Source organism: Alternaria burnsii, assembly GCF_013036055.1.
Source record: "Alternaria burnsii strain CBS107.38 chromosome Unknown 731, whole genome shotgun sequence".
Taxonomy (NCBI): Eukaryota; Fungi; Ascomycota; class Dothideomycetes; order Pleosporales; family Pleosporaceae; genus Alternaria; species Alternaria burnsii.
Window position 1 is genome coordinate 838434 of NW_024066115.1, and position 25155 is coordinate 863588.

A 25155-nucleotide genomic window follows, 5' to 3' on the forward strand; every position below is an offset into this window, starting at 1 on the left:
TACTGCAGATGTCAAGATACGACTTACGCGGTTATACATCCTTCATGCGGAAAAAGTGACATTGAACACCTGAACACAATTCGGCCCTTAGTAAGCCCTATGCGGTAGCGCTGACCGTACGAGCTGTCGTCGCGTCCACCTCGACGGCCTTGACCACCAGCTCTTTCTCTTTCTTCAACTTCTCTTGTATAGCCTGGTAGTTTCGACTCATAGCATTTCTGGTAAACTCCTCTCCTGTTATCACTGGATACTTCTTTAGCGGACCTTGGATCTTAGCGTCTTTGCACGGTTGGTTGAAAAAGGCGATACTATAGCGCTCGCCATAATAGTCGTCGGGCTCACACGGAGCCTTGACGCGATGGAATGTGGATTTGAAGCGGTCGTCAGACCATGACATGAGCAAGTCACCGACGTTGCAGACTGTATGATGTGGTTAGAGTGCTCGTATTAAGTGTCGATACAATTAACATACCGATCGCGTTCTTCTCAGCGTCAGGCTCAACCTTTGTCCAAGCGTCTCCGTAGCCAAACGATGTCGAAACTTCCCGTCCTGGACATATCTCGAGACCAGACTGCCCTGCCTTCTGGAACAATAAGGTCAAAAAGTCCCAGTCAGCATGCGCACCTGCTCTGTGATGCACCTCCCCAGTGGGATTCGGTAACCGCGGGGTTTCGAAATAGTGTAGTAATCGGCACACCGTCTGGGACTCTGCCCTTCTGACATCATGTGCTTTGATAAAATAGTCGTCCTCAAAATCCAATCCTCGCGCAAAGCACCTCATGAGGTTCTCGCTGACCGCTTGTACTTTGTGCATGAATTTCAGGGCCTCCGCCTGGAAGCCAGGCAAAGTCTCATCATCTAGCCATCGGCCTGATCATCAATCAGTATGGTTACACAAGTACCAAAGATGGAGAGAACCGGCTCACCGTTCATGCCTTCGCCGAATTGCATCTGATAAGATTCTTTGCGGTCGACTGCACCAGTCGATGGCCTGATTTGCGCGTTCTTCTCCCATCCAGCATTGTGCTGAGGGGAGAAAGGCACCTGAGACTTTACGGGATCAGGTTGGTTGAAGAAACGTGCTGACTGGTCAAAGATCCCATCAACAGCATCGCGTGTTATGCCGTGGTCTACGATACAGAAGAACCCATGGTTCTCTGCAGCATCGAGAAGTTCCTGTGTAATCACGTCCATCCGAGAGTCGAAGTCGCGGAGGGAGATGGTCGGCACAGGCCGATCAATGTATTTCGTTGGTGCCATGATGAGATGTTGAAGATTCGGGTCGCTTGATGATGATGATGATGATGATGAGTCTGATGTACGAAACGAGTGTATTATATTGAGGGAAATCCATACCTGCTCTTATGTTCCGCCATTTTTGTGTAGATGCATATGGTGTCGCAGTAAGCCCTGAGGCGTACTAAAGCCGACGTGGCCAGGGCGGCCGCTCGAATCGGCCGTCATCGCTAATGGCTTCGTCGTAGTGCTGAGATAGGCGGCTGCTGTTTGTAAGACGGAATGGACGCGGCTGAACTGAAGTGGGGCAACTAAATTGGTGGGTTCCGCATTCTCGGCCGCACCCTGTTCCTTTCTGTTCCCTATCGCACTACATACCGACGACCAACTGACAGCCGGTGCCTCCTCTGTATGCTAGACACGTGGTTCTGGAACTCCGGTCCTCATGAGAACAAGGCGCCCTCGAGTGTAACAACTAACAGGCCGATACGGTCAACCTCATCATGGACGATAGTAACGCCTCGAAAGGGCCGCGACCCCGTTTGACATGTACAGAGTGCTATAGAAGGAAGATCAAATGCGACAAGCACGTACCTTGCAGTACGTGTACCCGAAGGTCAGCGCCTCCGTTCTCAAGGCAATCCCGAGCTTTGGCTGTAAAGTGGGCTTGCAAGAGCGTATATTGGATCTTCACTGGGAGCTGGCAAACTGGCTTCTGAGTGCGGCTCTGCCATTCCAACTCATCTCATGCTAAGTTAAACAGGGGTTATGCAAGCTTTTGTACAAGAGAAGATATCACCGTGACATCTTCAGCGCCACCACCTGCGTATCAAGCTCAGAGCGCGACAATAGGGTCTGACGACCTCGTGCGTGCACTACTCGACCGTGTAAGTCAGCTTGAAGCTAGACTACAGGAGCAATACAACATCGCCTCGAGCGAAACACCGCTACCACCTCCGCAACTGGCTGATAACCCAGCAAGTCCCGCAAATGATGAAGCGATTACTCTATCTACGGACGATGACATCACGTCACAATCTGTGGAAACTGGTGATGCAGCTACTGTGCTAGAATTTCTGGCATGGGGCCGTAAGAAGGATGCCGATTATGGAACTTCGCCAGAACATAACAGCGGGCCAAGACGACTGAGTGTCAGACACGAGGATGAAGCGACCACCTCAAATATCCCATGCGAAGCCAGCAGAGATGCACAGCTTGATTTACTCGAATCGCTTCTTCCCGACAAGACTCACATCATACAACTTGTCGAGTACCACAATACCTCCATCTTATGGTACCATGGCTCCTATTCTTCAGCGATGTTTGAAAGTGACCTGGACCTTTTTATGGGTGAGTATGAAGGCAACGTTCGCCATGAGGACCTGAATCTGCAATGGCTAGGTCTGCTGTTCGCCATCATGACTGGAAGTATTACATGTGCACCATCATCTATCTATCGGTCTTGGGGATTCTCATCGGAGGAGCGCATGGTCTTGTCTCAAAGGTGGTACGAAGCGACCGTGACATGCCTCGAAGTTGCGGGTTATATCGAGACTCATACGATATATTCTGTCCAAGCTATCGCGACTCTGACGATTGCGGCTCACATTCTAGGCAAGTCGAACAGCCAGTCAATACTGCTTGCATCAGCTGGTCGCATCGCCCAAAGCCTCGGTCTACACCGCCTTGGACCAGAGAACGCAGCTAGGGCTACTTCAAAGGAGCAGCTACGTCAACGTGAGGCCGGTCGACGGGTATTCAATCAGCTTTGCACGCAAGATTGGTTCCAGATTCCGTTCTCTGAGTCATATTCATTGAACCCTCGCTTCTTCAAGACCTCGAAGCCTCTCAATTGCAACGATGAAGATATGGTACCCCTGCCGCTATCTACTCCAACCCAGGCGAGCTATTGTAACTATCGTTACGATATTGCGGCACTTATGCCGCAGCTACTGGATGCAATGACAGGCTGCAACACGCTTTTCACAAAGTATGAGCAGGTGCTGCGGTACGACGAGAAGATGCGCAAGCTTGCTACCGCATGTATGCCTACATTTCTCTCAAACAATGCGCCCGTAGCAACGGGCTGGCCTATTTATGTTGGATGGGCCAGACGCTCATTGGCTATATGTGCCTCGCACAAGATCATCATGGTGAGAGATTCCCTGTACGAACTGTATGCGACACGTACGCTGATTTCACACGCGGATCTTTTAGATACATCGGAAGTTCATTGGGCTCTCATTCTCGAACTCCGCGTTCTCGTTTACCCGCCGTACCTGCATAGCAGCATCCAAAACCATATTGAAAGAAGCATTATCTGGCAACGACCAGGGGCCGACGCTGTGGATTGAACAAGCTTTCTCCGTCGCAGCGGGGATCATCCTCAGCCTCGATGCATTTCACCGGTCGGCCAGTGAAAGGGAGTTTGAAGAACACAAAAAACTTGTCGAAGACGCAATCAGCTACTTGAGGACATTTGAAGACAGCAAGATAGCTTCACGTGGTGTGCAGTTGCTATCTGGCTTGCAGCGTGAACTCCAGAATGGAAGAAGCGTCAACCCCAGGAAGCGCCAACAGCCTACAGAATTCGGCGAACTGGCTCCCTCGTCTAGCAAGAGAGCACGTACATTCAACGTGGAAAGCTTTATCAATAACGTATCTAGAGACTTGCAAGTAACAATCCCCACTTCTTCGACCGCAGATGGCCCTGCAAATGTAGGAGATACTTCATGGGATTCCTTCATGAATTTGTTACCACTACAAACTGGATTTGGGGGACAAAGCCTGTTCGATGATCTGCTTTCATTCCAGTTCTAAGACTATGTATACCTTAACGACATATGATTCCGTGCACCCACACCGCTCCTTCTACGGATGTCTGCCACTGACGTCTTTGCTCTCTGTATGATCTTGCCCTCATCAATATGCAACAGCTTGCCACTACTGACAAGTAACTGACCATCTACGATGACTGTGTCGACGTTTGCGCCCGACGAATTGACGAGCACTGTGACTGGGTCCATGCCACCAGCATCTTGCATGGCCGAATCCCACGGAGTACATGATGTGCCTTTCGGCTCCACAATGACAACATCGGCTTTCTTCCCAACTTCTAGGCTCCCAATCTCAGCTTCCAACCCTAGTGCTCTCGCGCCGTTAATCGTTGCAAACTCTAAGACATCGTATGCGCTCAGTACGCCAGCGTTTTGTCTAACACCACCATGTAGAATGGATGCTAAATGCATCTCGCGGAACATATCGTACGTGTTGTTGCATGGTGCCCCGTCGGTCCCTAACGCTACATTCACACCTTTCGCCACCATATCAGGTATCGGCGCCACACCAGATCCAAGCTTGAGATTGCTTGTCGGATTATGCGAAACTGTGCTCTTACTTTCAGACAAGATTTCGAAGTCTCCAGCTACTGGGTCTGGATGAACACAGTGGGCAAAAACCGTCTTCGAGCCCGTCAGTTGCGCATCTCGGCAGAACTCAAAGGGACTGCATTGGTAATAGTCTCGATAGATGGTAAGATCTTTAGGCGCTTCGGCACAGTGCATAGTGAGGCCAATACCGTGTGCTCGTGCGGCTTCGCCTATTGCAGTATGAGCCGCTATCGGTGAGCCTCGAGGTGTACCTGAAGATCAGTGTATGAAGTCAGTGTTTGTTTCATATGCTCTTCAAAGAAAGAAATCACTTACCGGCCGCAAACCACATGTGCAAACGGTCGTTCAAAGAGCCATGATACTTTTCGTATGCCGATGAAGCAGCAGCGACTGACATAGAGTCCACATCCCGATCTCTGGCATCTTTCATGTTAAGCTTCGGGTTCGACTCAGCGGCCTTGATCAGTTTACCCTGACATCTATGTTAGCTTTACATCATATATATATTGTACTGGGAAACTTGCCAGACACGCGCGAATACCACTTTCCTCCACTGCTCTGACGACGTTCTCGAGTCCGCTTCTATGTGTAAGCATAGCCTCCAGGAAACACGTTGTTCCCGTCTTCAACATTTCGGCAATAGTCAGCATCGAAGCCACATAACCATCATCCTCGGCGTAATTCGCTTCCAAGGGCCAGATCGCATCACATAGCCAGTTGTGTAATGGTAGATCTTCGGCGAGCCCACGTAGCAGTGATTGCGCGAGGTGTGCGTGGGTGTTAACGAGGCCTGGTATGACGATCCTGTCCTTGCACTCGATAATCTCGATGTCTCGGTCTTCGTTAGAGTTGAGCTCGTCGACGAGGTCAACTGTCTTTCCAACTGCCGCGATCCGGCCATGTTCGATGAGGATTGCACCATCCAGAATGACCTCCCGGCTCTTGTTGACCGTGATTATCGTCGCATGAGTAAAGAGACGCGAGGGTAACCTGTCTGCAGCTGTCATGATCATCTCGGCTGACCTATGTTCGATGAAGATATACAGGAGAGAAACTGCTGTGATTGGGATTCGTAGCCAGACGTATTAGTTCAAGCTACTCCAAGGCCCTTACGCTAGCTCAATCTTGTCGATGGATCTCATAGAGGGCAACTCTGCTAATTACTTCACACTGTGACTACCGTTAACGCTCAGACAGCCGCGTCCTCCTAAGACGTGCTTCATGACTGGAGTGATGGGACCACCTCCGCCGGTCTCCGCTTTCGCACCTTCGCTAGAGTGACATGGGACGGCCGACGCTAGTGATATCTTCACCCTTATCTAGCTTGCCTCTCCTGTCACACAGTGCACACCTCAGTGCATACGGACAATATCGTCGCAGTGTTATCAAAGTCTGAAGAACAGCCGGGCTCCGATGGGCTGGTTATCGCGGGGTTCTCGAGCGCAGGAACGCCTATCGTGGTAAAGGCTCTTTGCAGATCTAGAACGACGAGTCAACGACGGCCTAGAGGTTGCTATATAGCCATGCAGCTCCATAATGATATCAATTTACTACTGGCAGTGGATCACCACACTGAGTGTCAGACCGGGTCAATCAGCAGTGGCCATGGCCCTCGAATCTAATGGCGAGATGGGGCCGAAGTCCAAATACGCAGAAGAAACGGGTCCATACTCCTCAGCAGCGAGCGAAGATATGGGCGCAGTGACTGAGAAGTGGCAAGATACACTCGCAGAAATTAAGTATGCTTTTACAACGAAGGATGGGTGGATTGGCGACTATGTATGCCGATTTTGTACCCTGAGCCTAACATTCAGCAACTGACAGCTTTAAGGATTATATTTACCTCATCACCCCAAACATTTGGCCACTCAATAGAAAGTACAAAGACTACCTGGCACCATTTTACGGACTGAATGACCGCGTTCCTGTTCTCTTGACCCTGCTCCTCGGCCTTCAACATGCCCTCACCATGATCGGATCCATCGTCTCTCCGCCGCTCGCCATCGCTTCAGGAGCGTTCAACTTCGATCCGGCGATGACAACATACCTGGTGTCTACCGCCTTTATAACCACTGGCATCGCGACGGCGCTTCAAGTCACCCGCCTACACATCATGAAGACACCATTCTTTATCGGCACAGGACTCCTTAGTGTTGTAGGGCCAACTTTCGATATCTTACCTATTGTCTTCAACTACGCCGCTCTACGATACAAATCCGGAACTTGTCCTGTTCTTGACGACGGAACTCAAGGGCCTTGCCCCGATGCCTGGGGTGCATGTCTAGGCACTATGCTATGTTGCGTCTGGATCCAGATAGCTCTGGCATTTGTGCCGCCCAAGATGCTCAACAAAGTCTTCCCTAAGCTCATCACTGGATCCCTCCTCACTCTCATTGGAGTCTATCTTGTCGGTAACGGACTGCAGAACTGGGGTGGCTCGTCAAACTGCCATGGCGGAGAGGGCTTCTATGCTCTATGTCCAGATATCACCGCACCACAGCCGCTCGTCTGGGGACATCCAAAGTTGATCGGCCTGGGTTTTAGCGTTTTCGCTACTATCATTCTAGTTGAAGCCATCGGTGCGCCACTCATGCGTTCAGCTTCCGTGATCATTGGGTTAGCTGTAGGCTGTGCTATATCAGGCGCAACAGGGTACTGGTCAACAGAACAACTCACCCAAGCGCCTGGTGGCACTTTCCTCTGGGTACACACGTTCAAACTCTCCGTCGATGGTGCGCTGGTGCTACCTATGATCATCATGTTCGCGTGTCAGGCTGTGTCTTGCATTCCCGATATCTTGGCCACTGCAGAGCTATCTGGTGTTGGCATCGAAGGCACAGAATTCAACAGCAGGATTCAAGGCGGTATTCTGTGCGATGGTCTAGGCAGCTTCTTCAGTGCGCTGGGTACGGGGCCGCCAATGGTCAGCCAAGCTGGTAACAACGGCGTCATCGTTCTTACTGGATGTGCATCTCGTCGTGCAGGGTGGGCAGCAAGTGGCTTCCTGATACTCATGGGAGTCATCGCGAAGTTCGGTGCTGTCTTCGCTTCTATGCCGCCGTCTGTGCTGGGCGGTATGCAAGTCTTCCTTTACAGCACCATCGCTGTAGCTGGCATTCGTGTTCTCGCGCTCATCTCTTGGACCCGCCGCGATCGCTTCATACTTGCCGTTGCATTAGGAATCGGTTTTATGGATATCTGTCAGCCTGATTGGTTTGCGCAAGTCCTGGCATACGATGGGCCGAATGAGAATCTGGTTGGGTTCGAACAGGGTATAAACCTGGCTGTCGAGACACCCTTTGTCATTGCTGCAATCGTTGGCATATTTTTGAATGCCGTGCTGCCGAAGGATAAGAGCGCCTCGCGAACGGTGGGGTATGGGGATGAACAGAAACATCCAAGAATAGGAGTGCGTGATGATTAGTGAAGTCTTGTCGTTATGGAGTTTCTAAATACACAATCATAATATGACTTCTCTATAGGTCTTCCTATCTGGGATATCTCGGCGCAACTACCATTACGCAGCACCCAATATAGACTGCCCAGGGTAATGTTCACGTAGGCAAACGGTCACTCTTTACCTGAAGATTTACAAAGTCCGCCCGTAAATATCACGCCACCAGCCTCGCTCTACTTTCTTCTCCAAATATTCCGCCACAACACTCACTCCAGTATCCGCCCAACACACCATCAGAATGTCACTGTCCACCTTAGATTCGGCCCTTTCCCGCTTCCTTGCCACACATCCAGCCCCACAACTGTCCATCGCAACGCCCAACTACACCGTGTAAGTTTCATAGTGCCTTCGCGTGGAAGTGGTATGTGGTTTCAACTTCGGCGCGCGGCAGAAATGCGGATACCTGAACACAGCACACTGTGGGTAACAGCTTAGCCGAACATTTCTGTTGTTGTAAACGGTGAGACTGGTCTGCGAAGATCAGTGGGCCAGGAAATCTCGGCTGGTTTGCCGAGTTACATTGGGGCGACTGGCTGGTGAACAGAAAGTGGAGAGTGGAGAGAATTGAAATGCGAGTTTTCTTGATGGTGGGTTTCTGATAGTCGATGAAGATGGCGATATTTACTTGGCGCATTAGCCATAGAAATCCTACGAAAACAAGGCTGCACCGTACTGTAGGAGCATCGGACGAGACCGAGACGAACACTACAGTACTCGTCAAACCGGTCCTTCTTTGCAACCAATTCTCCCGCTTCTTCTCCCGCTCCCCCTGCCCTCTTCATTCTCTTGACCCTGGTTCCGAACGTTGATCATCATGCATTACATGCGTGCCAGACAACGTGTCAAGCGCGCGCAATCGTTTAGATCGGTGAGCGAACTCGTAACAGCCCACTTGGCTCCCTTCCTTCGCATGAGAGAAACATGACTCGCCAAACAGGTCGACGAGACAACCGCCCTAGTCAGCCAAAGACGTTGGAAGTTGGTCATAGCACATGGATACCAGCTCCTGCTGGGTGGGTTCGTGTTGATGGGAACAAACGGACTGTGGGTAATTCGCTTGGGGAAGCATTATAACAAAACCAGGGGCCAGGGGTTATTCTACTGGGATTTTGGTGGTCGGCGACTGTCTGACCGAGTTTAGGTTAGTTTGCTATCGTCGTTGCTGTTGTGGCTGCTGGAAAGTGCCGTTAGAGTGATGTTTAGAGCATGCACACGCGGCAGAGAAAGTGTGAAAGAAGGTTTGAACGACTGCGACATGCAATAGACTGCAGGTTCACGTTACATGATTGCCCACTGGGCGTTGTGACATGATGCAGTAGCGTACGTTTTTTCCACGCTTTACCCCCCTTCTTCATCGCCCATGTCAGATCCCATAAATCTCTAGCGTCTTCTCCACATCACAAAAAGCGGTCCGTTCGAGCCAAGTATTGCAGGGGTGTATGACTGGCGGACCGTGCGTCGACTTATTTTTTCACATGTCGAAAAGATCAGGGGACAAAAACGCTCGAGCATTTTTTACCTCGGGATCTTTCCAGGCTGGTGGGTGGGTGGGTGTGTGCCTCGATATTGGCCTGGAGCCGCGAAACCCGGTTTGAAGAGACCGTAAAATTTATTGCCTGTGATATTGAACATCCAAGTCAAAAGGGTCCCTGTTGCATTCGCGTACTAATGTCGTACGCATGGTGCGGTCCGGGTACCCAAACCGTGTCGAGATCAGCGTTGTCTCCCTCGTCAGCGTCGCATCGCATTGACTTGGTTGACGATCAGGAACAATAACTAGACTACTTTTTACAAACGGTACGAGCTGCGGGTAGAGGGATGGAAGGTCGAGACGAACGTTGGTGATCCCCACGTGCGACATTGCGATTGGTGCTTTTGTTGTACCGGGCCGTTTGAACGTTCTGGCTTCGTTGAATTAGTAAAGCCGGGTGGCTGGGATGCGTGCGGATGCCTGGTGATCTTGAATGAAAGGCATATGACGCGTGTATGTTAATGTGCGATCAATTTCTGTGTTAGCATAAGGTAATCTACGGTGTCGGACGGCTCCGGTGGAACTAAAGCAGATAGAATAGATTTAGTGGGGATAGCTGGTGCGCAAATGATGTAACTTGAAGAAGCCAGTATTGACACCTGGGGCTGTGTCTTGGAACAATGGGGCTCTGAACGTATGGTAGTACGATTGGGTAAGCTTGAGTGATTGTTGAGGCTATCGCGTGTATGGCATACAAGAAGTGGGTACGATACCCCATACTCTCATGGATGAGGAAGGTCCGAGTATACATTGCGATAATGAAGGACCAGTTTGCTCGCCCATTGTTGTTCCAGTGATAGCATTATGCTAGCTAAATATTGCTAGCGGCGCGTGATCGTCATTGCAGTCGTACTTGCGGACGTCGCAAGATTAGAGTATTGTACAGGCGCGCTGGTGTTGGCAGCGCTTTTTGTGGGCTTCCATCTCAAAATGCTGGTGCAGTTGAACTGGTTTTCTAATGCCATCCGTTTTGTCTTCCAAACGGATCCATCTTCATCCACCAAATACAGGATTTGGACAGCAATTTCAATGCCGCAGAAGCGCAGCATGCTACCATCTTCACCGTGGCCTTATCTTGACGATAGAGTAAACATGGGCTCGCAAGTCCAGACTTTTCCACCCATTGAAGCTTCTCTGGAGTGCATAGCACAAACGATGTAATTTTGATCAAAGCTTGACGTGATCATTCAACGTGCACGTTTGTACATTGACTGGTCCGCCATGGAAGCGTTGTCGTCCCACCTGCGCTTCAGCCCGTCCGGTATGGAACTGGCAACCGCTTCCTGCCACATCGTTGGGGTGACATATATAGGTGCAGCGTTTGCATAGGTCGACGAGGGTGGCATCTGACCTGCTGCTGCATGGACATGGCTGGACTGAGGTGACGTATTTGATATTTGGTACCCAGGTTGCATGCCCTCCTGTGCCGGCCGCATATCGTAATTGGTTCCTGGAGGATTGGGTCTTAGCGGCGGAGACGCCTGAGAGGAGGCGCTAGTAGGAGGGGGCGTACCAAAGGCTACATTCCATTGACTGTGTTGTATTAGCTTGGCGTCTGGCGAATGAATGGTACCTAAACCTACTCAAAGATGCGTTGGGGGTTCCATTGAACATTCTCCGGCATTTGTATGCTGGAAGCTGGCTGGGCCGCACGGTGACCAGATGCCATCATAACCAAAGACTGAGCTACGGGAGAGTCAGCCTTGGATCCGCGGTCGGATACCGAAATTGGTGGAGTAATGGGGTGTGCTAGGTAGTTGGCCTGACCTGGTTGTTCCAAGGGCGAGGGATGGCTCGGATGACGAGGTCGGTATGATCCCTGATGTCCCATAGGACTTGTCTGTGTAGTCACTTGGGGGCTCCCCAACGGGAATGATGGTTTCAGGTCAAAAGGTTTCGAACAGTCGGCCGAAAATGCTTGACGAAGGCTGTTCACTTGCTGCTGCATCTCAGGCATAGGAAACGAAGGGGAAACAGTTTCCAGGACGCGCATGTGGCGTACGAAAAAGCTTCTAGCATCGTGATTGATGTCAGGGTCAGGACATGTCACGGCAACCTACAGCTGTCAGTCTGGAATCTTACCGATCTTCACAAGTGACGTACCAGGTGAAGCATAGTGCAAGTCAACACAGCATAGATGTGAAAGCTTATGCCTCGCATCATGCACAGCAAACCGGGCATGCCGTATGTCTTCAAAATCGCCTCCTGGAGCTTACATAGATTCTTTGCAGCAGAATAGCAAGTGAGCATATGCTGCTTCCATATACCGTCATACGACTCGGATACAGCATGCAACTGCGGACGAAAGTGCATGATGATGGCCAAACAATGGTAGCTGTGCATATTCGCCAGCTGATGAGAGGGAATCCAAGGAGCAGAACCATCCTGGGGGTAGACGATTTGCATGTCCTCAGGAAGCTCACGTAGCCAGAGAGAGAAGTCGGTGTTGTGTCCAACGAAAGCCGGATCCAGTGCCCAGTCCGGGTTCTTCTTCCTTAGTTTGCCGTAGATAAGGGCCGAGTGGTGGACGTTCTTGGCAATGCGGGCGTATTGAACGAACTGACGCGCAACCTGAAGCTCAGAAGGATCTTGTCCTGCGATGTGCCTTGGCATCTCCAAATCTACTGTGTCAGTAGTAACACCAAAGTCGTAGCGCCCTGAAGAGATTAGCATTTCGAAGCTTACTGCTTTGTAGACGACCTACCTTGAGGACCTCCGATCATGACCTCAAAGATCAAGCACATCTGCCATACCCTGGTCTTAGCAACACAGTCGTGCGTCGTGGATCCACACGATTTCCCCATCTGATGAGTGTCATAGTGTTCATGTAATTCGAGATCCTTCGCCATGGCTACCAGGCTGACAGTGGCCATCCATGAACGCCAGAAGTAACCTCGCTTCGGTGAAGCCTCACGGGCTTTCAGCAACAATATCATTGCCTGCATCGTACTTAGCCGTGATACGTCTTTGAAGCTCTCTTCATGCTCTACATGTTGTTAGCAAGAATGCTTTATCAACCATTGACACTACTGACTCGTGGCAAGGGCTAGCCATTTGTTACCCTCCTCTGTATCGCCCAGCATCAAGGTGGCGCAAGCGAAGATGGACTCTAGCATAAGTGGAGAAATGGAATCAGGTGCGCTATGCCATTGCTGGAAGAAATAGGCCTTGTTGATGACGGGACAATATGGGTGGATGTTGGTGAAGAAGTAGTCAAAGTAATGCATAGCCCGATCATCATCGGGCATCATCTCTGGGGGTATGCGAACCGTATGGTCCAAGCTTACGGATGCAGGCAGTTGTACTTCGTACTCCTCCTGTGCAGGTGTCTCGGCCAAGGCCTTCTTCATGTTAGTGATGTACGGAGCTATGCTAGTCAGCGCGATGTCATTTTACTGAGATGTCATACGACTCACCAATGGCCGTGTGGTCGATTTTGAGTTCGCCTAAAGCCTCGGAGAGGCTTGATACGGAATCGCTTCGCCAATGGGGTTCAGATTCTGGCGGGGTCAAAATTGCAGGCGGAGCAGCTGACTGCTGTGAGTAGCCATGTTGCGGAGCATAGCTCATGGTTTGCTGAATGACCTGAGGCTGGGACATCGCCTGGTAGTGACATGATTCCGGCGCCTGTTGATCCACATAAGGTGAAGGTTGGTACATGCCCTGGGTGGTAGGCATGGAAGGCGGCATTTGGTGAGACATGCCCTGCGACATGGACGGATGGCGTTGATAGTCATGCTGAGAAGACGGATCCGAGGCATACTCCAAGGGCTTGGGCTCCAAATCGAAGGTCTGCGAGCCATTGTAATCTTTGTCGTAGCTGACTGTTGGCGGCACGCAGTTGAGTTTTAGACGAATGCAAGCAGCGCAAGGCCATGCGTTCGTCGTCGCTGCATCGCATTTGATCTTGCGTCTACGACATCCTTCGCATGCTCTCATTACTGCTCAAAGTTAGCATTTGCATGTCAACCAGATTTCATGCTATCACACCTTTCAAGCGTTTGTGTCTATTGTGTTCGTCTACGAATACATAATCTAACGTCATGTCAGTCACCTTTTCCCCACCGCGCGGAGCGGTGTGTGGACTTACTGCGCTGGTTCTCACGCGGCGCCAGCGTGGGCGGCGCAAAGGTGAAGCTCTGCATTTGCGCCGTTTGTGGCAGCAGTGGCCGTCCAGTGGTCTCCGGGGGCATAACGTTAATAGGTACAACGAGCCGGTCCGGAGTGACAGCGCAAGGCCTGGCGCAGTGGTTGCAAGCAGCGGGGTTGTCGGCTATCCACTAAGTCGATGAGGTTGTGTGCGGTGGTCGGTGAGCAGCCAATAGTAGCGGCGCGCGATGACGGTCCAGAATGTCCAGAGGGCCGGCGGACGGAAGAAATCGCGGAAAGGCCAGAACTAAACACAAAGAATGCGAAATCGAGAATAGATGCACTGTAGAATCCTGTAGCGCAAGGGAAATCTCCGCGACGCCGCGGCGTCGTTAGGTTATACGGCAGATCAGGGCAGAAGGCGCATAGGGATGGTAGGTGGAGACGATGTCTGGCATGCCGGGGTTTCGAAGACGCACTGGCAGCCGGCTCGCAGCGTGGCTCACGCGCACAATAGTGGCGTCGCAGTGTATGGATCTCCTGAGAGTCGAGAGTATTGTGGTCCTAGGCGGTTCACCGTGTATGAAGGGGTCGATAGGCGGGCGAGGGGTAGACGATATGCGACTTAAGCGTGCAGGATCCAGGAGCCGCACTGCTGCACAAGTAGCGCCTTTGGTATGGGCGCCCAAGCTGCACGCGCGTGAGCGCAAGCGTCCGCTTCCAAGATGCTGCGGGCACAGGGAACTGCCGTGCTGTGGGGGTGTGAGGCAATGGGACGCAGGGATTGTCGTGCCCGTTAGAAATGGCCTGAATCGTAACACGTAGAACGACGGGTAGTGTGGACCTTTGAAGGCTGCCATGGGCCGGGAACGATTGCTATAAAATCAGCGGGGGCAAAGTCTGACAGCTGAAAAGGCCGTCGTACACGGCGCCGCTCTCACTCAGCACATTCCAAGGCAAGTAAAACCCTTCAGCGGACCGCGTACGCAATCTGTCGCGAGGTTTTGGTGGCGGGTGCATTTGCTGGATTGCCCAGAAAAAGAAGATCAAATGTGACCAGTAGACTGCAGAAGCCCGGTCCTGCCCGTGATAGGGCTGGACGATTTCGAAAACCTTGCGCGTGCATTTAGTCGGTTCATAGTCGTACCTAGTTTCTCATCTCGCACAGCCTTAGGTGCCTGAATGTTTGAGACATGGTCTGGCAGTGTACCGCAATGACAGGTGGGCCTTCTAGAAAGTGATCTCCGAATGCTAGCTTCGATGACGAATGTTATGCTTTAGCCGACATATAATACAACAGGTGTACGGCTATAGCAGACTAGATAGGGGTACGAACATTCGTCTGGTAGGACGCTGCACGACTTTCAGGGAGACCAAAGCGAAACAAGTCTTGTCCACATAGTTGCGGCAATGACTTGGCTCGACACGGTGTGAGGATAGGCGTCCACTACTCGACGTCGCGTGTCGGCCTCGGTAATGTGCCGCCGTCTTCATCGGTGGCATCTCCATGGCCTCAGACTCGACGTTCACTCAAAAGGCTTTGGACGGGTTGGGCATACGCGATCCCGTCATATGCCGCAGAGCCTACGGCAGAACCGGTGTGTGTCCTTGAGCTCGACACGTCGGCGAATTGATTCGTACGGAAGCTTGGTAGGGCCATCTGCATGCAAGGTTCTAACGGCAGACGCATCACCATCAGCGTAGCCTGCATGAAACAATATTACTCCAGATGGCTACTCTCTGTTGGGCTAAGATGATTTTTGGACATGTAGTCTGCACAGACAGACGGCATGGTACTGCATGAACCGAATACGAGTATTGCGGCCGTGAAGCGAAACATAGCTGATAGAAGTTGGAGAAGGCTTCGATCCGATGCATGGATCGTGTTCTCGTCCGCCACGGGCGATTGCATGACATGAAGAACGACCGAAGATTGCATGGAAAGCTAAGGTTAGGGTCGAAAGTCCCTTTCCTTAGGCACCCTCTTCTAATCTGTCAACCATACTGCCGGGTCGCGCTCGCTCTTGCGCGGCAGGCGAAAAGGCTGTGCAGCTGAACAGCTTAGTTTGCCCGACGGGCAGGTGGCATGATGATGGCTGCGATGGCAGAGGCAAATAGCAACCAGGTCACTTCTGCTAGCTTCGATCACGCAGAGACGTGACGGGCGTTGCCAAGTCGCATCTTGATGGAGCGAGACGGGATGGTTCGATGACTGACAGGTGCTGGCGCCAGGCTACCGTCGACACATGGAAGGTCGATAGAAGCGCAGTGTTTTCCGTGGCGTCCAGGCAAGATAACGCGAATACTGACCTCATCTTGCGCTGATCACTGCCGTTGATCTCCCTGCAGCTCAGGAACACGGCAATCAAAGCAGGGACAATCCAGCAGCACGGTTGGTCGTGCACCGGATGAGGCAGCACATCCGTTCTGAAGGCAGTACAGTGCGGGAGGAGCCGACAGATGTTGTTTGCACCACAGCACGACAGTGAGTTATAGAGCGACACGGTCGTCTCAAAAGCCTCGATAACATGATCAACATGCCTGTGCAAAGCGCGAAGAGTCGTCGAGCTGGTCGATCAGCCGGAAGCGTCGGCTGCCGATGAAGCCCAAGCACACTCGCCAGCCGCGATGCTTCTCACCTTCTAGATGCGCACTGGAGGTTGGCCGAGACTGGCCGAGGGAGACGGCAAGATGGGCGCAGGAGTTGACGAACTGCATACCCCGGCGCCGTGATCGAATGACATGATGCTGCTCGGCATCTGCAGACACTAGTCAAACACGGGTACCCTGTGGTGTGAACGGTGCACCCCACACCCAAGTGTCCCCTGTGTGTCGCGGATAATCTGCGGGAAATTATTATATTACTGAGCAATTGGTAAGGCATCCAGGAATCCCTATGCGGCGCCGGCGGCCATGGCCGGGCGAAGTGTGTGGGAGAGGGTGGTGAGGGTGAAGGACCAATAGCGGTTGACTGGTTCCGACTGTCTGGCTGGCTGGCACATGCTAGACGACGAACACCGAGGAGGGGCTGCGGGTGGTCCGGGCGCACCTTCCTCGCAGATTTGCTGGAGAGGCAAGAGCCCACGACGGCTCCTTCCCTCAGCCACCACTACACCAAGACGACGCATCCCCTGCAAACCACGGCAATGGAGCTCGACAAGGACAACGCCAACCCAACCATCTTGAATCCCTCGGATCTGCCCTCCCGACGCAGCGAGTCGACAGTCAAGAGGCGCGATGACGGCGGGACCGGCCTGTTTGATGACTTGATACCGCGCTACAACTACCTCAGCGACCCCTTCGACGACTCTGTGTCGGCAAGCGCATCTGATAGTGACGACGCACGTGAGGACATCGATGAGCAGGAAATTTACGGTGGGCGCGCATGGTGGCTCTCTATCAAATTAACTTTGGCTGACCCCGCGCATGACAGACCTCATTTCCACCATCTGCGACCCTGAACACCCGCTGTCCCTCGGCTCGCTGTCTGTCGTCAACCTGCCCGACATTCACATTCTGCCGCCCTCTTCACCGCTTTCCAACATCAGCACCGTCGTCGTCGAGATCACCCCGACCATCACCCATTGCTCCCTGGCCACTGTCATCGGCCTAGGTGTCCGCGTCCGCCTCGAGCACGCTCTACCCCCACGCTTCCGCGTCGATGTCCGCATAAAAAAGGGCACCCACAGCACTGATGAGCAGGTCAACAAGCAGCTCGGAGACAAGGAGAGGGTCGCCGCTGCCCTCGAGAATGGTACGCTGATGGGCGTGTTGAAGAAGATGCTCTCCACGTGCGAGTAGATTCCATGTCACTCTGTTCCCCAACAACACTCTCCAAGCCACCATCTTGGTCCGGAATCAACGGCGTGCCCGAGATCGTCATTTCCGCCGTATCCATAATACGCCAACATTGCGTACCATGGCAGCATCGTCCCAGCGGATATACCTCCATGTTCGGATCCGATCATAGCTCGCCAGACTAGGGAATGCCTCGGTTTGTCACAATATTGATCCTGTCCGACAATATGTAAAACGCTCATGCAGGAGGCGCGTGCCCAACCCCCTGCGTCGATCATTAGTGTCCTGTTGGATATAGCATGTTCCTGCAGGCCAATGTCGTACACAAAGTCAGATCTGACCTCACCACAAGGACTTCGCCCACAGAGAGCCTGTTGCCGCTATTGATGTATGTGAAAATAAGTTTCGATGGCGTACTTAGCTAGAAGGGCGACGGCTGATGAGTCTTGGGCTCATCACAAGATCCGGTTGGTTTAGCCGCGCGCACACCGCAACGTGTGATGGGCGAGAAGACTATTAGGCCGAGCAGCATTAGGAGCAGACGTGGTATGAACATCTTCGGAAGTGTCAGAAACTGCGCATGCAGCTTTGGGGTCACTCAATAGTTATCCTTTCGTTGTTCAACTATGCCGGCTTCATGTTTTGCACCTGTTTCCTTCTTCAAGTGACGCGTTCCCTTTTACGATCGCATGTTGCAGAGATGACGAAGCATCCGTGAAGCCTAGAGCATACGTCGATACTTGTCTGCTTCCTCAACTGAACGCTCAGATCGACCGACCTTGGCCAGAACCTTGTCTCGTTTTGAATGTGATGTCGGATGACTGTTTGTGGGAACTATTGCGAGTTCATGTTCTGGTGCAGGGCATGTAGCATGTCGACTTGGGGAAGTTACTCATAGTATGAAAGAAGCAGCAACCTACTTACACCAACCGAGAAGCAAAAGAAGACCCGTCTAGCACGCAGCCACGTTTTAACGCAGGGTTGTTTTTATACCCACCTTTAAATTTCATAGTCTCTGAATCTGAGACAGCATCAACACCCAGCAACCATGTCACAAGCCAGTACTGTATCCCACATAGAAACAGGTCTCTGCGTTGCAGCCTCTTTGTTGGATGTTTCTTTCGTTCTCAGAAAACTAGACACGTCCATAGAAGTTGTGATAACAGTGTTTATCTCTGAAGTTTTCATCATCGCCGTCTTGACGATGTCGCTACTTCAGAGGCGCAAAACAAATCGCGCAATCGGAGAGCAGATATGGTCGAGGAGGTAAATCACAAGCGTGAAAAGAGTGAATGCATGTGCACAAGAATTCGGAGCAAAAGAGCGATTAGAACAAACGCGCAATCATGTACTTAGCTCCGTCTACTTGGCACTTGTATACTCAAACTGACGGAATATAAACGAATAAGCAAACACACGAACCTCAACTCAAACAGATTCTCACCCGCCCAATTTCCTTATCTGATTAAACACCCACAATCTCTCAACATCATGGCGCTACTCTCAGGTCAAACTGCATGGATCGTGCTACCATGCATCCTCCTCTCTCTCTTCGCCGCCCGCCTCCTCCTCGAAGAATCCGCATCACCAGAAGAACGTGGTCTTATGATACTCGCTAAAGCAGCACTCGTCTTCTTCATCACACTTGTTCTCGCCACCAGAGCAGCGAACTTCCTGTTCCATCCCGCTCCGTCTCCAACACAGCCACCAAATAGGAATGTTCTGCTTAAGAAACGAAAGGTATCCCCAGCAATCGAGGAAGACGTACGTTCCTGGCGTGAAACCGACTCTCCGAAGCTACGTTGGAGCTCTGACTCATCAGATGAGGTAAAAGAGGAAGTGAAGCGCCGAAGGAAAGAGAAGAAGAAGAAGACTAGCAGAAAGAAAAAGGAGAGCGATACTGACAAGTCTCTGAGAAAGAGCTTGTTCGAGATGTTCAAGCCGAAAAGATACGAGATGCTTGGAATGAGAAGGGAGACGGTTGAGGAAGTTGTATGGGAAGACCCATTGCTTTAGATGGGGATGGGGAAGGATAAATGAATGACGAGTAAATATGACTACAGAAGGCTGATTACGAGTATGTTTTCTTGAGTAGCCCACTTCTATGGCTTCCTTGCGTAAGCTATTCCCTTTTACAGTTTTTGGATTTGCCATTGGCAGATATAAAGGTAGCAGCAAACCCTGAAAGCCTAGCGAACGTGCGACGGAGCGCGACTGTCTAATTCGTCAGTCCGAGTTAATAACTCACAGCCAATGTTTTACATACTTCTGTAGACTCTCAAGACCAGTCAACAGATCCTCAATCTCCTCACCCTGTTCCAGTCTTCCACTGACAGCCTCTCCTTCCCCCTCATACAAGCCCTGAGCCCAATCCCCGACACCGCCGTATAGTATCAACTTCCGCCTCTAGAATGTCAAGAATTTCCCTTTCGAGAGCAGTATTGACTGCCATACCTATAGAAGGGTAGACATCTCCATCTGTAGACGGCCTTCCCGTTGAAATACCGGTTGCGTTGTGTGCGAATATACCCTGTGTTACGTTCGTAATTGTGCTGTTCCTGTTCTTATTTTTATTCCGCTCGGCCGTGGGTGTGTTGTAGTCTCGTGCTCCTCCCTCCTTGATCCGCATCTCAATCGGCTTGAACCATCGGAAGTAAACAATCGCCCAGATGAAGAAGCCGAGGATGCCGCATCCACCCAGACCACAGACGAGGCCGATAGTGATAGGGGAGAGGGGTGTGGCAATTTCAGATGTCGGTGTGTTTGTGTGTGTTTCGATAGGACTGGTGTCAGTGTGAGTCACTGCTGGTCGGACAATGTTTGCCATGGTTGCTGGGAATATCGTCACGACTTTGAAAGCAGCTATAGACACGTAGTATCTGATCCCGAAGGGTGTTTGTTGTGGCTGCGAGAGCGAGTGCAGGTGTTTGGGGATGGACAAAGTCTCAGAGATGAATAGTTACCAAACGTTTGTGGGCTGAAATTGGAGTGCGCAAAAGTGAGAGTGAAGGCGACCTGTACGACATTTCTCAATGTGAAGAATTTGCAACACATCTAACATAGTCCCGTGTAGATAGGTACAGATAGATACCACGCTTGTCATGAGTTAGTAAAACCGAGGGACAGCACAACCACCTCAGAGACGGGGTTGACTTTGATGGCAGATCCTTGATTAGTCTGACCGGGCGATTTGAACGCTGTGGCATCAGGAGAGAGGCAAGGTAGGTAGGGCAAACAGATGGAGAATAGAAGTAGAGATTGCAGAAGAGGAACAAGCCAAAAAGTGGTCTCACCTCACTCTTCGTATGGGTATATTCTTTTCGCCTTGCTTGCAGGCGCATATTGCGTTCCTAAGGCCTTACCAATCGCTACTCTCTCAACGTCCAGCTCTTATGCTTGGCCGCAAACTGTGATATGCCCTTGGTCATCACATCACGTTGCATGCGCACATGCTCATCTTGACTGCCTCGCACAGCCACCTGGAACGGTGGTCTTTTCATGCGTTATCCTAATTTCTTATGCCCCCGCCATCTCATTTTGCCTTGTTCTTCGCTGCCTCGGCCTCTCTCCTCGTCGCGTCCTCAAGCAGAGCGGTGTCCACAGCACCGGAGGGAAGGTGCACGTATCTTACGACGGAGCCGCGAATGAACATGTCTTTTGTCGAGCACTGTCGCCAAATCAGCCTCAGTTGCTTCTTACAACGCCCAAAGCCTTGTCCGAGATATGCTACCTCGTCCTGAGCAGGGGAGAATCGCAATGTCCAAAACATACCAGATGCGGCCACCTCAGCTCATCCACAGCCTCGGCATTGTCTAGCTTGATGTTCAGGTATTGGTCCACGCTCTTGAGTGTGCCGCGGATCTGGACTTCGTTCTTGAGTTCGACGGTGATTTCGTGCTCGACGAGCGTTTTGAAGAAGCTATTGCGCTGCTGTTAGCACGTGTGTGATGCTGGGCGTGGAATGGAAACGGACCTGAAGAAGAGCATTCTCTGGGTATAGAACACGAGCCTGTGGTAGGAGATGGCGTGTGTAACTGGACTCGAGTTGTGTGGAGTGTTGGACGCGGCTCTGGGTGTATATGGCAGAGTGACGAGGTTATGCGCAGCGCATGGACCGCGTGGGGTTCGCGCCGGCGCGAGCGAGGCTGATCTGCCGCCTCACCCCTCTGGCCCAGCACCACCATTATGTTCGATGCATAGAGACAATCAGACACTACAAGACGTGATTCAAATATTTCCGACACTATCTTGGATTATCTACAAAAGAAATTCGCTATGTGGTATCAACCTAGTCCAGGCAAGTCCAGCCTATCGAACCCAATCTATCCTACGCCATCGTAACCACATCATGTCCTCTCCTCTCCTCTCCATCACTTCCTCGCCCAGCCGTTCAATGTTCGCCATCCAGCATGGCCTTGTGCGCCCTCTTCTAGCACGTTGACAACACCTTCCAGTAGCTTCTCCTCATCCTTGCCCATCTCCATTTGCAACCTAAGCAACCACCTTTCCCATGCCCAGCTTCCTACTACACCCGTCAACATTGCCGCATCCATCGTAGTACCAAACACTGGTGCATCTTCGAGCTCAATTTCGCCGTCTTCTGTGATGCGACGCTCTTGATGCTTTGGCTCGGCGCCAACAGCAAGTGTGTCGCGCCAGTTTGCTGCCGTCTTGCCCATGGGAAGGAGCATCCACGCTCTTTGTACGTCCCTAAAGCCCGCTTTTGAGATGCGCGGAAGAAACGTCTTGGTGGGCTGCGCATCGTAGCCGCGTGTCTTGAGGTTGAAGCCGAACTCGACACTCATGGCTTGAGCATTACGGCCAGCATGGACAACATCGGCATCCATGAGGCTGAAGTCAAGGATGCCACCAGGCTTGAGACAGCGGTAGCACTCCTTCAAGCACAGGTCGTATTCATCTGATGACTTACCGACGGGTTTGCTGGTCTTGAGAAGCTCGTATAGTGTACGCGCAGAGACGACATCGAAGTGACCAGAAGGGAATGGGAGAGTCCACAGGTTAGGAACAGTGAGGTGCTTGTGATTGTCTGGACCCTTGACGTTGGAAGACTTGTTGTTGCCAGCGGTGTAGACGGTAATCACCTTGGCGTAGGGGTAATCGTATGCAACATCCCATGCCCAATCATTGGTAGCAATACCACCAACATCGAGGACGCGCGGAGCGCTAGCGCGAGTGATGCATCGGACTGCAGGCTTGCTGAGGAGTTTGCCACCGTTGAGTTGCTTCTGGGCTTGTAAAACCCAATGAATAGGCAGCATCTGGTCGAGCGCTTGACGCTCCATCTGTGCACGTGCAATCCTCTCCTTTAAAACAGTCGGATCGTTGACGAAGAACTCAGAAACAGGACGCGGAGGCGCTGGACGATCTGGCTGACAAAGCTCAAACTTGCCCAGGAGCTGATCGCGATGCGCCAAAGGACTGCAACGGCGTTGTACGTGCATGGCCTCAGCACGAGTCTGGCGGTGGATAAAAGTATCCTTCTTTTGACACCGGGAACGAAGATACTCAAGGCCTTGGACGTAAGTAACGATAGGCTCATCGGTTGATTCCTTCACCGGAGACTTAGCAGGCTCATCCGCAAACTTGACCGACTTCTTGACCACGGCTTTCTCAACTGAGTTGCCGCGGCTGTGCGCGCCACTTGAGAGACTAGGAGAGCTCATGTCATTCATGTCTCTAAGAGCAGCTTGCAACTCGTCTTGTTCCTCCAACCACCGGCCAGTCATCTCAAGGTTAGCAGTACCTCCGGCATTATAGTTCTCATCGTATTGAAAGATTGTCTTGCTGGGGTTGATCTCTTTGATCTCAACGTTCTCATCTGTCGGGCTACTGAGAAGTACTGGGCGTGATGTCGACAAGGGCTCATCGAAACCATCAAGAGTGGATCCGGCAAGGGTCGAATTTCGCGGCGGAAGAGCTGGTACAGCTGGCACAGGGTGCGGAGAGGTATTCCTTCGGCTCTCCTTCTCCCATGGAAGGTTGTAAAACCTCTCGGCAGTAGAGGTGTTTGGTATCGACTCTTGTCGCTTGGGAATACTCCAGGTGTGACGAGCGGTTGATTGAAGCGACGAGAAGAAACCACCGGGAGAAGGGACTGAGAGAGCGGAAATCGGTGTACTACCAGTGGATCCATTTCCGAATATTGTTGACGGAATGCTCAAGCCAAGACTTGGTCGGGGTACTTCTTGCATCTCGCCTCTGGACTCAACCGGATGAGGCTGTTGTTGCTCAGGTTCCTCGTATTGCTCTGTCGATGGTGAATTGCCTAGGTGCTGAAGGGTCTCCATGGCCTGCAAGTCAAGTTGCACAGGGCCCCATGAGTCGGTACTGGAGATGGATCCACGTCTGCGTTGCGAGATTGGAGTAGCAGGGCAGCTGAGTTTGTCCATCTCTTCTGATGTGAGGCTGCCATCCAAGGAGGGGGCAGCTGAGTGCGCAGGAACATGAAGGTTGTGCGAGTCGATCATGTCAAGGAAGCGACGAGAGGGGGTCAGAACCAGCGATGGAGTAACGGGCATCGCCGAGTTTGCACTCTTCAACTTCTCAATGGTCGGCCATGCAGATGGCGAGGGGATAACGATCGATGGGTAGCGTCTCTGCCTTGGCTGGGTCGCGAGCTTCTTGACCGACGCGGATGCATGAAGAGGTACCTCAGCCTCGTCATCGGTAATGTCGTAAAGGGAGTCGAAGTCGCTGTCAGCACGACTCGCCCGATTTACTGGGGGATATGTAGCCGAGTGAACAGGAAAGCGTGGCGATGGCTGCGGGGTCATATCGAATAAGCGTGCCTTGGGTGTAGGGAAGTCGTCAATACTAGAAGGTGATACAGCACTGGGCAGGTATGTCGAAGAAGTCGAATATCTTGGCTCGAAGTAGTAGGAGGATATTGTAGACTCGTCTTCGGGGGCATTAAGTGACTGTCTCTGGTCCAGCGGAGACAAGCCATGATGAGAGTTGGCCATTGTGCCAAGGCTCGCAGGATGGTATACTGCGGGCTCAAGCATCTCTGGCATGATGGTATATTGCGGTGACGTGAGCACCGCTGCGTGCTAGTATTACTAAAGATACCTTTGAAAATCCGAGTAGGTGGAAATGCGGCGAGGGTGGTAGGGATCCAAATACAGAAGTACAGGGAGCCGAATAGAAGCGATATTAAGATGAGCAAGAGCCCAAAATTGCGCTGGTCAACAGCTTACTGGTAAAAATGGAATTGCTTCGATCAACGAAGACTTAGCGGAAGAAGGGACTCGGAGAAGGGCTAGAAGTGAATGGCAGAAGGAGAATAGATGCGGCGCGAGCGCGATGGTCAGAGGATATATCATGCGTAGACGCCTACTCGTCGAGTGCCTCTGTGCTAGCGTTACTGTGGCATTCGTCCGAGCTACACTGCCAGTTGGCCGTCCACTCGCATAGAGAGCCGAGTCTAGGTGGAGAGGCGGTAGCGGCTCAAGGACGGCCACGACATGGCGAAGACGACGGACATGTCATGATTGGCCAACGCAAGTTTATGGCCAGCAAGGCATCTACCCTGCGCTAGAAGCTTTGGGCTAGAGAAACGTTGCGCTGCATGGCGTGGTTGGGTGTTTGGTATGTAAGCGCCGGGCTGTGCTATTTGCAGTGCTCGCGTTCTGCA

The 25155-nt window shown here is 51.8% G+C and overlaps 9 protein-coding genes across 9 annotated transcripts; 3 read left to right on the forward strand and 6 right to left on the reverse strand.

Moving 5' to 3' along the window:
* Positions 1–97: 97 nt before the first annotated feature.
* GT037_006938 (oxidoreductase domain containing protein) lies at positions 98–1261 on the reverse strand (the record flags this gene model as incomplete). The annotated part of the gene is made up of 3 exons (XM_038931985.1): positions 98–420; positions 473–871; positions 928–1261. 3 exons carry the CDS (start codon positions 1259–1261, stop codon positions 98–100), a joined length of 1056 nt encoding a protein of 351 aa, XP_038785457.1.
* A 41-nt stretch (positions 1262–1302) lies between these two features.
* GT037_006939 (purine permease) lies at positions 1303–8050 on the forward strand (the record flags this gene model as incomplete). The annotated part of the gene is made up of 5 exons (XM_038931986.1): positions 1303–1319; positions 2001–3390; positions 3455–3955; positions 6187–6405; positions 6458–8050. The coding sequence occupies 5 exons, from the start codon at positions 1303–1305 to the stop codon at positions 8048–8050; spliced, it is 3720 nt and encodes a 1239-aa protein (XP_038785458.1).
* On the reverse strand, positions 4060–5639 carry GT037_006940 (5-methylthioadenosine s-adenosylhomocysteine deaminase n1; the record flags this gene model as incomplete). The annotated part of the gene is made up of 3 exons (XM_038931987.1): positions 4060–4877; positions 4942–5098; positions 5139–5639. 3 exons carry the CDS (start codon positions 5637–5639, stop codon positions 4060–4062), a joined length of 1476 nt encoding a protein of 491 aa, XP_038785459.1.
* Positions 8051–10801: 2751 nt separating the features above from the next.
* GT037_006941 (transcription factor cys6) lies at positions 10802–13807 on the reverse strand (the record flags this gene model as incomplete). Its single annotated transcript, XM_038931988.1, has 8 exons — positions 10802–11147; positions 11198–11670; positions 11718–12271; positions 12319–12600; positions 12649–12981; positions 13031–13555; positions 13605–13649; positions 13705–13807. 8 exons carry the CDS (start codon positions 13805–13807, stop codon positions 10802–10804), a joined length of 2661 nt encoding a protein of 886 aa, XP_038785460.1.
* A 3042-nt stretch (positions 13808–16849) lies between these two features.
* Positions 16850–17504, forward strand: GT037_006942 (uncharacterized protein; the record flags this gene model as incomplete). The annotated part of the gene is made up of 2 exons (XM_038931989.1): positions 16850–17078; positions 17137–17504. 2 exons carry the CDS (start codon positions 16850–16852, stop codon positions 17502–17504), a joined length of 597 nt encoding a protein of 198 aa, XP_038785461.1.
* A 1488-nt stretch (positions 17505–18992) lies between these two features.
* On the forward strand, positions 18993–19517 carry GT037_006943 (uncharacterized protein; the record flags this gene model as incomplete). The annotated part of the gene is made up of 1 exon (XM_038931990.1): positions 18993–19517. The coding sequence occupies one exon, from the start codon at positions 18993–18995 to the stop codon at positions 19515–19517; it is 525 nt and encodes a 174-aa protein (XP_038785462.1).
* Positions 19518–19851: 334 nt separating this feature from the next.
* GT037_006944 (uncharacterized protein) lies at positions 19852–20328 on the reverse strand (the record flags this gene model as incomplete). Its single annotated transcript, XM_038931991.1, has 1 exon — positions 19852–20328. One exon carries the CDS (start codon positions 20326–20328, stop codon positions 19852–19854), a length of 477 nt encoding a protein of 158 aa, XP_038785463.1.
* Positions 20329–21033: 705 nt separating this feature from the next.
* On the reverse strand, positions 21034–21488 carry GT037_006945 (u6 snrna-associated sm-like protein lsm2; the record flags this gene model as incomplete). Its single annotated transcript, XM_038931992.1, has 3 exons — positions 21034–21168; positions 21273–21420; positions 21475–21488. The coding sequence occupies 3 exons, from the start codon at positions 21486–21488 to the stop codon at positions 21034–21036; spliced, it is 297 nt and encodes a 98-aa protein (XP_038785464.1).
* Positions 21489–21871: 383 nt separating this feature from the next.
* GT037_006946 (uncharacterized protein) lies at positions 21872–24535 on the reverse strand (the record flags this gene model as incomplete). The annotated part of the gene is made up of 1 exon (XM_038931993.1): positions 21872–24535. The coding sequence occupies one exon, from the start codon at positions 24533–24535 to the stop codon at positions 21872–21874; it is 2664 nt and encodes an 887-aa protein (XP_038785465.1).
* Between the last annotated feature and the right edge of the window lie 620 nt (positions 24536–25155).